Consider the following 12,536-nt stretch of genomic DNA (forward strand, 5'->3'; position numbering starts at 1 on the left):
AATGTTTAAAGTATTTATTTATAAGAAAAGGAAGGGAGTAGCACAAATTAATCACAGTATTTTTGGCAGATGTAATGCTACTTCTAAAACTTCAAATAATAATAATAACAGATTTGTATAGCCCCTTGCAAGGTTGCCAAGGCTACTTTATGTATTTAAGGACACAAGAAGTAAAACTAATTTTTCATTAATTTATTCTTAAACAGAATTAAAAAACCAGGTCAGTCACAACATAGACTAATTTGGTCACAACTAAAGCTTCTGTCGTAAAACAATGCACTCGCTGACCTGCAGTCTTACAAGTTTTTCCTTTAAAAAATGTGTTCATATATCTACAGTTATATCATCTGTATACTTTGACATGATCTGTGATAATCCTAAATCCTAAAGATTATATCAACTAAAAAAAGGACAGTTTATACAAAAAATTCAAAGTGTGGATGAGAAGATTTTTACCCTCCCTACATCTGTTCCTACAACAAACTCCTTCACTTGAGCCTTCATCCTCTCTGCATCCTCACAGCTTCACTGTCTTCATGACTTCTGACGCATGTGCTGGAAAAAATTAGCACCTTGTGTGATCCTCAAATCTTATTTTGAAAGTGCATGTTGGTTATATATTATAACTTCACATGTTTGAGTAAAAAAAAGAAAAGAAACAATACATAATTCATGCTGATTAAAAACAACTAATTGCAGATACGTCTCTGCTGAGAGATGATTTAACTTTTAGACAATTTAGACAGTCCAGCTGGGCTAAATAGGTGTGAATAATGAAATTTCTGTTTATTTACATGCACATATGTCAGTTTCACTCACTTAGAATAGTAAGGAGATCTAACAGTAAATGTTAATCACTTATATTAATCCTCTCCAGAGACTTGACTGTTGTTTGGTGCCAGATTCTTTATTCATCTCTCCTCTACTGCAGCCTGTCCAGCTCCACCCATGCTACTGCTTTCTGCTGGCTCTGGATGGCGTTGCAAATGGCTGCCAGCAGCTCATCGGTGCAGCTCCATGTGCTGGGCTCCAGGGTGTAGAAGAGCAGGGGCAGCGTCTCCAGCTGCAGCTCCTCGGCCTGGCACACCTCCTCCATCATGTTGTCCTCCCCACAGCGTGGAAAAAACTTCCTGTTTCAAATGTCGTAGAAAACTAATAGTTACATATTTAAAAAAGAGGTTGTTTTTGAATATTTGGAAGGTATGAACTAGATTTGCCATCCTGCGGTTGTATGCCTCACTAACAGGTGCAGTTTTCAGTCTACATGCATTTTTTTAGATTCATATGAGGTCACCCTGACCTTTGAACACTGAAATCTAATCAGTTGATCTTTGACTCCAAATGACAAGCAACAAATTCCCTGAGGTCAGATGACACAATCACCAAAAAAGTGTTTTGGGAAGTCACAGTGGACTTGAACTTGTGTGTAAGTGTACAGTAAACCTGCATGAGCCTGAATTAAGTGTTATCCTGTATAATGAGGATGTGATGCATGCTTCCTACTTGCATAGGAATGAGCACTTACCTCAGCTTCTTGTTTTTTTTGTTCTTGGGGCGGATGTGGATGACAATTGGGTAAATCCCTTGTCTCAGTAATCCCTCGACACTGGTCAGCCCCAGCTCCAGCAGACAGTGCTTATCCTAAAACAGACACACAGGGAGATTCTTCATAATTCATAATAATCTGCATTCATTAGTTTTACCACAGGCATTCTCTTTCTCCATATAAGTAAAGAAGTGATGCAGGTAATTGCTATGATTGGTTATTTATTGCACTTACAAACACCCTTCACACTCTCCCCTGAAGGAGAAAGATTGTTTGACCCTGTTTATTGAGATGAATGCGACAGTGATGTATTACCTGACTAATGACTTCCTGTATTGACTCCAGCCGTACGCCCAGAGCCTGCTCTGGACTGAAGGAATCCAACAAGAACACGCTCTTGACTTGTCTCTCTGACTCCTGGACAGGCTCTGCAAACCACAGAAAACAAAGGAAAGAGTAGAATGTGTTGGGCAAATGAGGAATTGTCAACCTTTTTGTTCAAGTTTAGCTGTGTGTGTGTTTGTGTGTGTGTGTGTGTGTATATGTGTGTGTTTGTTTGTTTACCTGGTGGACAGGTGTTGAAGCTCAGACCAGAAGTCGCTGGCTGCAGCAGCCGCTCTATGAGACCACGGGAGAGCAGAGAGGGGGAGAAGATCACTGGCCTCCTGGTCTGAACCTGCACCGGCTGTACTAAACTATAAGGGATCAAGTGCTCGTCGTGACCTGAGGGGACACGTGCAGATATGTGCACATTAATACAGAGTGAAATATGACTCATCACACAGATTTGGTGTCGCTCTTTGAGAACACGGTGCCCGGGTCTTACGTTTGCTGAGTGTGTAGAAGACCTGCTGTGAGGAACCGATCCCACGACAGCTGGGGTTCACTGCTTTGACCAGTCGCACACGGCCGCACTCTTTCTTTGAGAACTGAGTGTGGGAATAAAACATGTGATGGTTTGATTAACTTTGGGCGCCCGTTGTGTAAGAGTCTGGATACTTGCTCTTCTTGCAGACTAACCATCTTCCTCTTGAAATCCTTTTGCTCCAGGGCCATTTTCCGGAGCCTCACAAGTAACAGCTGTTGTGCCCTGATACAGAAAATAGTGCAACTCAGGATATGGACTCCAATCTACATAGTTAAAATATGTTGCCCGGGGCTAAATCAGGCTAATATTAGTTTTTCAGAGCTGTACAGTCAATATTTCTCAAAGGCGAAAATTTGAGGCGTTTTTAGATTAACAGTCAAACAGAGGTCTGATTGACATACCTGTTATAGTTGGGCATGGATCCTGCCTGCAGGTGCTTGGCTGTCTGTGGGTCCACGAGTGAACAGCTCCAGTGGTATTTCCCCTTGTACCTCGTGTCTGTGACGTGTATGATGTCATCACAGGCCACGCTCAGAGACGGCGGGTCACCGTGGGCTTCCATATTCAGATTGACGCGCACGTAGAAGGAGTCGGCGCCCATAAACGTTGAGGACTGGAGCTGGGAGCACAGCCTGGAGTAAGCTGATGACAGGAAGCAGAGAAGAGGACACTTGAGTCTCTTCTGTCAGCGGTGTCAGTTAATATTACTTCTTAAAAATACAGTATTAAAGTTTTATATTATATCTTAATTTCTCTGATATGGGCTCACCCTCTGGGTTACTCTGGTGTTTGAGTGTCGAGGCCTCAGTCCACCACTGCAGGGAGAAGTGGGCGACCTCAGCAGTGCACTGGCCGAGCTGGACGCTGCCCCCCCCGAACAGAACCCGCTCCAGCTGGAAGACACGAGGAGAGAAAACTGGATGTTACCACCTCATCTTCTTTCAGTTCATCTTTCATCTTTTATCTCACTTGTTCTTGTTTTTCATTTCCATTTTCCTTCACTTGCAAAAAATGCACATCTGCAGACTGTTGGTCCCAAGAATACACAAATCTTCATGCAGCTCACAATAACACATTCAGTCGTCACACACCTCCAGCAGCTCACTGCCCTCCTTCAGTCCACACTGCTCAGCTGGGGAACCGGCTCTCACGTAGCTCACAAAGATCCCTGTCTGGTTTCCGCCAACTATCTTGATGCCATCAGCCAGACTGGCACTCTTGTGGTTCCGCGAGGGGGGGGGGCTTGAAGATGGCGAGCGAGGGGGTATCCTGAACGACGGCAGGGACACACAGCAGCGTACTTTACATAAACGAGTCTTAAAAATGAGGTTATTCATATTCAATTAAATGTAAAGCACCCTGTCTGTTTGTTGGTCGGTTTAAATGTTTGTGTGTTTGTTCGTAGGATTACACAAAAAGAATGGACTGATTTCAAATGGAACGTAATGGAAGAATGTGGTTTGGGTCAGAGAGCATCCAATGAATCCTTTGGACCTCAGCGCTGACCGTGCACGGCTAGGGAAATTAATCCTCAGTGTTATCGCAAAGGTGCTCGATGCTGCTGTGCACATTTAACAACAGCAGTCAATGCTTTGAGGCTGCACCTGGGAGCAGAGAGACTGGGTTGGGGTGAGGAGGCTGACGGCAGGTTGACCAGGTCTGGGGGGAAGAGATGAGAGTGAAGCGAGGTCCTGGAATCCCACAGGGAAGGTTCGGTCTGCTCAGCTGAAAAGTCACATGGAGACCAAACAAAACCTGAGCCACAGTTTGTTTCTGCGGAGGAGGAGACACTGACGGTCGCGTCATTTAAAAACATGTCAGAAACAAATGTACCTGTAATATTCTCATTCTCATCACTGCCCCACGAGTCCAAGTCAAACCTTGGCAGAGCAGAAAAAACAAGTTATTATGTTATCACGTCAGAATGAGCAAGAGCAGGAAATGTGTATAGACGAGTTCACGGCTGATCCACTCACTCTGTGTTGACTCGTCTGTTGATGGAGTTCATACAAGGAGGGAAGGGGAAGGTGGAGAGACGGTTTATTTCCTTTTCATCGTCTTCTGTCTGAGGAAAGAAGTAAATGAAGTGGGTGATTCGTTCCTTATTTCTTTCCTGTGCTCATGAGTGAGTCGATCTTTTCATTACTCACCAACAACAGGACATTCTCCTCTGAATTGGAATCTGTGAAGGAGCAGAAAGCAAAGAAGACATATTTAAAATGTTCATTCTTTCTCAAAGAGATCCTCGTCTGCCAGTGCTCCCAACTTACCCTCTGAGTTTTCATTGGTTCGTCCTGTAGATGGCATCTGTGAAACAGGAAGGGACGAGTTAATATCGTGGGACCTCACAGCTGCTGAGAGGTGTTGTGCAGGTAGGAACTCGCAAAGAGTTGTATAAAGTAAATCACAGCATCCCATAATCCCCACTACAATAGACCTATCTGTAGAAATGCCCATTGCAGTCAAGAAAGCTACATTCCTTGCATAGCAGTATAACAACATGAGAGAACACATTAGTGCTGCCCAAGGCAACTGGGAAATGATGCGTCACAGAAAGCAAAGAAGCAGCTACAGCTCTTATGATTGACAGCAGCACCTCCTACAGCGAGGAGGTGCTCTAGGAGGTGTTGTGGAAACCCAGCGCTGACCTTTCGCCGCAGCTTGTTGGTGCTGTTGATCCGGGGGCTGAGGCCCAGGCCGAGGGAGCAGCAGGGGCCATAGCACTGGTCCTCACTGCACAGAGACAGGTGGGACTGGGGAGAAGGGTTTGCATGAAATACTCTGTGGTTACAGTGTAAATCGTCGGATTCTTAACGTGAACTCACACAGTGCAGACAGTGGTCGCTCTGCTGCATTTGCTCATGGCTCCTCTCCCTCTCGATGTCCAGCTCCCCCTGCTGCTGCTCCAGGTCGGCCTGCAGCTCCGCGATGCGTTTACGCAGCCGGTTCTTATCCAGCAGACAGTCGGTGTACTCCAGCTGCAGGCTGTCACGGCTCCGCATGGCCTGGAACCAAAAGCACGGACGTTCACGTGACACATGCTGATGTGAGGGAAATGAAATCTGCTGCAGGCTAAACACTGTAACCGAGCTGACTACAAAATATACAACTACCTCCACAGTCTGTAATCATGAAGATGGCTACACACAGGGGCATTTAAAGGAACAGGCTAAAGGGCTAGAGGGTCCCTACATTAAATTTAAACGTGGAGCTGGTTTCACACTGACCTGGTCTCTCTCCTTCTCCAGTTCCATGATCTGGTTGAAGTAGGATACACTCCTCTTCTGCTCAGTGTCCCAGTCCAGATGGAGAGTCCTCAGCTTCAGCTGGAGCTGCTCACACTGCGACTCCAGCTGCAAAAACATGAACGATAATGAAACCAACCCCTATTTGCATTATCTCTACCACTTATATGAGGGTCATGTGGGGAGATGAGCAGGGAGGGGTTCATCATGGACTATGGTTTATTCATAATCTTTATTGAACCTAAACCCAAACTGCATGTCTTTGAGCTGTGTGGGAGGAAGCTGGAATCCCTGCGCAACACCCATGAAGACACAGGTAGAAAATGCAAACTCTACACAGAAAGACCGGGATCCTGAGGGGAACTATCAAAATTTGATTAAAGATGAAATGCATCATGTATAGTTTGATGAGTAATCTGATTACCTTGTCCCTGTACTCCTCAGAGCTCTGCACCTCTCCCTGGAGTCGAGTGATGATATCACAGAGCTCCTCTCGCTGCTCTGTGGCCTCCCTGCGGTCCTGCTGCAAGATATCCATCAGAGCCTGAGGTCAACAACAGAAACCACATTTACAACAAAATAAGAAACAGAAAACACTAACAGAAGAGGAGAAATCGTTCAGGATAAATCACAAATTAGAGAAAAACCTACGATGACTCCAGTGCCAGGAGCCGAGTCCTTCATGTGAGTCTCTGTGCTCAGGGCTCGGTGCGGTGGCTTCTCTGGTAAAACAGGCAGAGAACCATTGACTCCATTAGAGATCACACTGTTCCTTTTGACTGGCGATGAGTTCTCCACTGCTCCGAGGGTTTGGTTCTCTGCCTCTGTCAACCTGGACTTTAGCTCCTCTACCTGGATGGAGACAGAGCAAATAAAGACTTAACCTGACACAGACATTGATTTGAATTATAAATAAAAAGGCTAAAACCTAAAGTTGAACGTGCTTTTATTCTTTTTGTATTTGTTTCTTGTAATGCCATCTTGTTTTCATGGCTTTAACGTGATTCTGTCTTCTTATTGCTTTTATTTATTCATTGTGTGAATGCATTTTAGTGATTTCTGAGTATCCTGTGTCTGTCAACACACTTTGTTCACCCTCTTTTTAGGTATTTAATTTAGTTGAGCATAAAGTATTCAGAGGTATTCAGAACAAAGTGGTTCAGTGGCGGGGTCGACATGTTGTGACAGCGAACAATCTAAATAAAAAAGGCTGAATGCATCAACACAGATGGTCTGGAATACGGGTTGGAGCTTGGATGTTGCAGTTTCGTGCCAGTGACGTTCCACTGTTACCACCCTCGGCACTTCTGCTGTACTCGCTGCCCAAACATGTAGAAATTAAACATTTATTTTCCTCTCACCCTCCGTCTAATAAAAATGAAAAATGGGTCTCCCTGTCTCTGCATGAAATCCCTGCAACGATTTTCAAACAAACAATTCCTGTCTGTTGCTATTGAGGTTATCATCGGCAAGTCTTTCTAGGTAGAAAGGAAACGACTCATCGTCAAAAGTTAGAGGCTGTTTCAGAGTTTCTCAGTAATAAACTGTGATTGTGCTGGACAAACATGTAAACAAAAGATACACAGTAACTCTTTGAAGTTAAATTAAGTTTAAACAAAACATAAAAACACTCAGAGAGTTCATACCCCCTGCAGCTTATAAAAACACACTTAAATTCCTTAGATCCAGATCTTTATTTTGATCTGCACCAAATAACAAACACAGTCCCCTTAACGTTATTATCAAGATCGATGATTCATTCTCTGAGAAATAAAGGAAACCTTCTATCACGCAATGTATAAGTATAAACATTCCTGGATCCGTGCCCTGATCCCAGACCCAGACCACATCCTCCCTCCCAGTGGTAATCTGTCCCGTGCACGAAGGTGAAAACGTAACCTCCTGGGCAGAGGTCTGTTTTACTCCCCTGCTGCAGACCGACCTACCTGCCTGAGCAGTTCTCTCTCTCGGGTCGAGGCCTTCCCTTGCTCCTCTAGGGCCCTGGAGTATTTCACAGCCTGCTCCAGGTGTCTGTCCTTCAGGTTTCCCAGCTCCTTGCTGGCCGACTCCCAGTCCTGACGCAGCCTTCACATCACACAACATCCAGAGGACGCATTCTTACTTTTTCTCATTGATTACATCGGTAGAAAGACACTAGAAACAACTTATGGAGGAATTGTTTTCTTTCTTCCTTCTTCATCTCCCAATAGCAGGATTCAAACTGGGAACCAACCTGTCCAGTTGCAGTTTGTTCTGACGTAACTCCTGCGCTTTGAGCTCGGCGCGGCCTCGCTCGTCCTCCGCCATCCGGCAGCGCTGGGACATGCGGCGCTCGCCCAGGCGGCTGTTTCGAAGCTGCTCTCTCAGTTTACGCACCTCCAGGAGCAGAAACTGGGTCAAACCCTCCGGACCTTCCTCATCTGAAGAGAGAAGGCAGGAGGAGGTGGTTACTGGTTAATGTATGGAGATGGTAAAAGTGAATATACGCCTGACTCCTCACTGTGGATAACCTGAAACAATGTGAGCATCCTTTGTGGGAGCAGAGATCTCTACTCACATCTTCTGATCTCTGTCTCAGAGCCAAATATCTCTCAGCCTTCATTATACTGTTTCTATTTAACATGCACTAGTCATTAGATGCACTTGAGCATCATTTTAACTTTATCATATAACACATGTTCAAGCACTTAACGACTAAGTTATTTCTTTTTAGCATCCATCTCATTAGTGTTTGCTATGTAACGTGTAAATATAAACCTTTTCTCCAGCCACAGTTTGTATATCTGGGCTCTAAGTGTTTTAACACTTAGACACACAGACACACAGACAGACACACAGACACACAGACACACAGACAGACACACAGACACACAGACACACAGACACACAGACACACAGACAGACACACAGACACACAGAAATCCCTACTGACCCAGTATGAGGGAGCATCGATGTGTGGGCTGCTCCCCAGTCAGCTGCGTGTACTGCTCCGGGTGGTAAAACTCAAGCGACTCCATGAAGGCCTGAATCCCTCGCTGGCCCTGACCCCGGAGAATGTCCAGGAGACGACCTGTTCAACAGGAGACAGAAACATCCTCAGAACTAGAATAACCGCCCTGCAGATCTAGGGTCAGGATTCATTTTGTGAGACTGCGGTGGCCTTTGACCTTTGAGCTCACTAATTTCACAAGAAATATAATTTTTAGGTCTCAGTGACCTTGACCTTTGACCCTCAAACACCAATCCATCAGTTCATCCGCTAGTCCACGTTCACAACCTACAAACATGATGCCTCCTGTGTCTGGCTGTCACAGGTGAGGAGGAACAAAAACTATGATAATTCTTTCCCGTATACAAAGCAACAATGTTTAGAAAAAGCAATCAACCATATCTGAAACAGAGAAACCACAGAACAGCTTCCTCTTTGATCTGAGAATCTTCCCCTCCTGTTTCGGTATTTTGAACATGGACATGATACTAATCAGTGCTCTCCTTCATCCCTTTCTTCTTTCGCTCCTTCACACTCCCCTCTACTTGCAATCGTCTTTCATCTTGCTCTGGCAACATTCATCTGCACCAACACGTTCCTCTCTGACAACCTGCTGCACGATCATTCAAACGTTAAGTCACTTCTTTGAGAAAGTGCCACGTAAGGTGATTTTAGATTGGTTCCCCATCGTTGTCCCCTCTCTATCTATCTACCTATCTATCTATCCATCTTGTTTTTAGGACACATCATGACCTGTCCCTTTCACCTCTTGCAGGATTTGCTTCTTCTTTGCTTCTTTAAACCTGATGAGTTAGCTTGAGGTGTTAAATACTTTTGATTAATCCACGTTTTCAAATGAATTCCTCTTCCTCTCACCGGCCTTGCTGATGCGCAGCGGGTACTGTGTGGAGTTGAGCACCTCGTCCTCATCCTGCTCGTCGATGACCTTGCACTGCCGCAGGTACGGCGTGACCTTAGCCGGGTTCAGGATGCGCGTGAGCTTGTGTCTCACTCCTTCCACACGATCCCACAGCTCCTCGCAGTGCTCCTCCGTCCAGGGGGCCACAGAGCGCGCCTCCTCTGGAGCCATGTCCCCACCGTCCATCCAAACGGAGACACCTGCAGGAGAGGAGCCGAGTCCAAAGATGAGACGTCAGGAAGAACACACTTTGTTTTTAATGATAAATCCTATCAGTGAAGAAATGAGAAGATGCTCCAGACTGGAAACTGTCCACGGCATCTAAAGAGATAAACCCCCTATAACATAAGATTATGACACAAAATTCGGAGAGACCACAGATACAGAGCTGAATGTAAATCAGGTAAAAGCCAGTACATGTCTGCATGATTGAACAAGTGTGGTAGCAGTGGTTTTCGTTGTGTTATCTTAATTGTTGTAGAGCAAAGGGTCTGATGTTATGAGGGTCATAAACGAGTGGGAGAGACACTTTGTGGTCTGGTGCCTCAGAGCCCAGGAATGAAAAATACGGGCATGACTCATACTGCGCACCCACAAGTCACAGAAGGGGACAACCGACAAAGACTCTTCTTGGTCCCATTCACTTCACACTGGGGGAGACGGAGAGAAAGTGAGTAAACCGGACACTGCAGGAGTCAGACAGTGTTTCAACAAAGTACCAGCTTTCCAAATAACAACACAACCCCCCCCCCCCAAAAAGCTGAGGACAGTCTCATTTCTGTTGGTTTAACATCTGTTATCATCACAGAGGAAACCAGGCCACTTACCCTGGACTGCAGTTTAATAATATTTATAATTCCTTTTTTATGAATTTTAAGAATATGCAAACACATCTGGGCTCGTGACAGTGATCATATTTAAATTACAATCAAAAAGAAGCCATTGAGGAAGTTAACATGAAAATGGCCCTACAAGTATCTAACCCCAGTGTCTATAGGCAGAGTGAGTTTCTGCCACTCGGGTCCAACAGGCAGGTTAGGGCAGGTCTGGATGCTCTGGAATCTCAGTCACTACCTTTGAACAGTATTTTGAGACATTGCTCGGAGGTGAGTGCCTCTTCACTCCCACGCCTGAAACTCAAACGATGAGTTCTATTCTTAATCTACCATCACCTTGTCCTGGAAGGTTACTCATAGCACCTACACAAAATGGAAGTTAAAAATATAATTCCAACAGGATGAACGTCAGACGCTGTTTATCAGAAAGTTCTGAAGACTGTTGACACGATACATTATCATGGAATGTCATTTCTCACACATGTACAGTGTGTGATGAATAAACTTTGTTTTTAAATCTCTACAAGGTTTTATGTGTGAAGCATTAACTAAATATTAAATACATATTTGTATTTGGCAAGGCTGTAACCTTTTTCAAAATTTACCAGACCTTTAGATTACTGTGTTAAACGTTTTGAGAAATATTAGAGCAATGCACAAAATGAAAAAAATAAATATATTACAAAATAAGAGAACTTGAATTATGGTTTTCAAAAGTAATATCACCAATAATCACATTGTCACAGGATCCTTTATATCGAGAGGAAAGATGAAGAGATTATAATGGGGATTTACACGACTTTGTTTTGTTGATCCAGGGATAATTTGATATTGACAGTGTAAAGACCTGCTGCCTTATACGGTGCAGTTGAACAGTAGTGACTGATTGATAGAGCAGCTACGGGTCTGTACTCAGCTAAATGTGCCCTTACTTTGAAAAATGAGAAAACAGTGACTTACCGCTCATGTCTCTGCTGCGTGGATCTCCCGTGACAATAACGTGCGTATAAATCTCAGTGTGGTCAAGTCCTCACATCCCGCTCCGCTCCACGGACCGAGTGAGCCTGGGGAGGAAAGAGGGCACGAGGGGGTGGGCGCCACCTGACTGGAACAGCGCGCAGCTCCACCTTTACGCACTCAGCTACTCCACCCTCAGTCAACAGCAGGCAGCCAATCAGCGGCCGAGGGAGAGAAAACAATCCACACTTATCACTGCACCACTTCGATAGAGCGATGGTTACCCAGCCTCCAGCCACTGGGTCGAATACTTTATATAGAGTCCTCCAGCACTAGAGGGCGCTTTCAACCAAGGAGAGACCCCACCGGCTGTAAACAACCATTAAACTAAATACAAAGTTTCAATATCATTAAAGTGAGCAAAAAGTTACAATATAATAAAAATGTATTGAAGGGTTCCACTACTTTAAAACTCAATACAAAGTTTCAATACTGTTAAACTGAATGAAAAGTTCCAATACTATTAAACTAAATACAAAGTTTCAATACTGCTAAACTGAATGGAAAGTTCCCATAATATTAAAATAAATAAAACTTTTCAATTTTATTAAACTGAACAAAAAGTTCCATTATTATAAAATGTATTAAAAGGTTCCACTACTATTTAACTAGACGTAACGTTCCTATACTATTCAACAAATAAAATGTTTTAATACTATTAAACTGCATAAAAAATTTAATAATGAGAGCAACAACAAGTTATTATTAAAGGTATCAAAAAGTTTCCATCAGGTTAAACTGATTAAAAAGCTCCAATACTGTTAAAAAGAATAAAAGGTTTCACAACTGTTAAACTAACTGACAAAGTTCTATTAACTATTAAATAGAAGTTTAAAATAAAATAAAAAGTTTCAGTTAAACACCGAATTGAAAACGTTTCCCTTGCTCACCCACAGAACTTTTTGTTAGATGTCAGAATCTGATGAGGCTGATGACACTATAGAGAAGATGACCGAGCTGAGTGACTCACTCTCCAGGTGTTTCCCGGCAGTCGAGCAGGAAAGTGCTGAGGAGCTTTATGGTGTCAGACTCTCGGGCCCTGAGGGCAGCAGGTTAGTCACCAGCGTTCCCAGGAGAAACCCGTTGGACCTCATCAAAACACAGTGAGTTTCATAC

At 44.1% G+C, this 12,536-nt stretch overlaps 1 protein-coding gene across 2 annotated transcripts; it reads right to left on the reverse strand.

Annotated features, from left to right (window-relative positions):
* Positions 1 to 39: 39 nt before the first annotated feature.
* zmp:0000000896 (caspase recruitment domain-containing protein 10) lies at positions 40 to 11,490 on the reverse strand. 2 transcript variants are annotated; one of them, XM_062407715.1, is made up of 24 exons: positions 11,364 to 11,490; positions 9,525 to 9,767; positions 8,592 to 8,729; positions 7,893 to 8,079; positions 7,606 to 7,744; positions 6,311 to 6,511; positions 6,084 to 6,203; positions 5,642 to 5,767; positions 5,240 to 5,419; positions 5,063 to 5,167; positions 4,685 to 4,721; positions 4,565 to 4,596; positions 4,391 to 4,479; positions 4,248 to 4,294; positions 4,019 to 4,139; positions 3,506 to 3,683; positions 3,184 to 3,307; positions 2,816 to 3,056; positions 2,567 to 2,636; positions 2,373 to 2,475; positions 2,111 to 2,269; positions 1,862 to 1,974; positions 1,526 to 1,641; positions 40 to 1,130 (listed from the first exon to the last, which is right to left on the reverse strand). In XM_062407715.1, the coding sequence occupies exons 1-24, from the start codon at positions 11,368 to 11,370 to the stop codon at positions 923 to 925; spliced, it is 3,084 nt and encodes a 1,027-aa protein (XP_062263699.1). In that variant the 5' UTR covers positions 11,371 to 11,490; the 3' UTR covers positions 40 to 922. The 2 variants fall into 2 exon arrangements, with proteins under 2 accessions (XP_062263699.1, XP_062263698.1); XM_062407714.1 differs by having other exon boundaries at positions 6,311 to 6,507; positions 7,602 to 7,744.
* Positions 11,491 to 12,536: the final 1,046 nt, after the last annotated feature.

Source organism: Platichthys flesus, chromosome 16 (assembly GCF_949316205.1).
Source record: "Platichthys flesus chromosome 16, fPlaFle2.1, whole genome shotgun sequence".
In the NCBI taxonomy this organism is placed as follows: Eukaryota; Metazoa; Chordata; class Actinopteri; order Pleuronectiformes; family Pleuronectidae; genus Platichthys; species Platichthys flesus.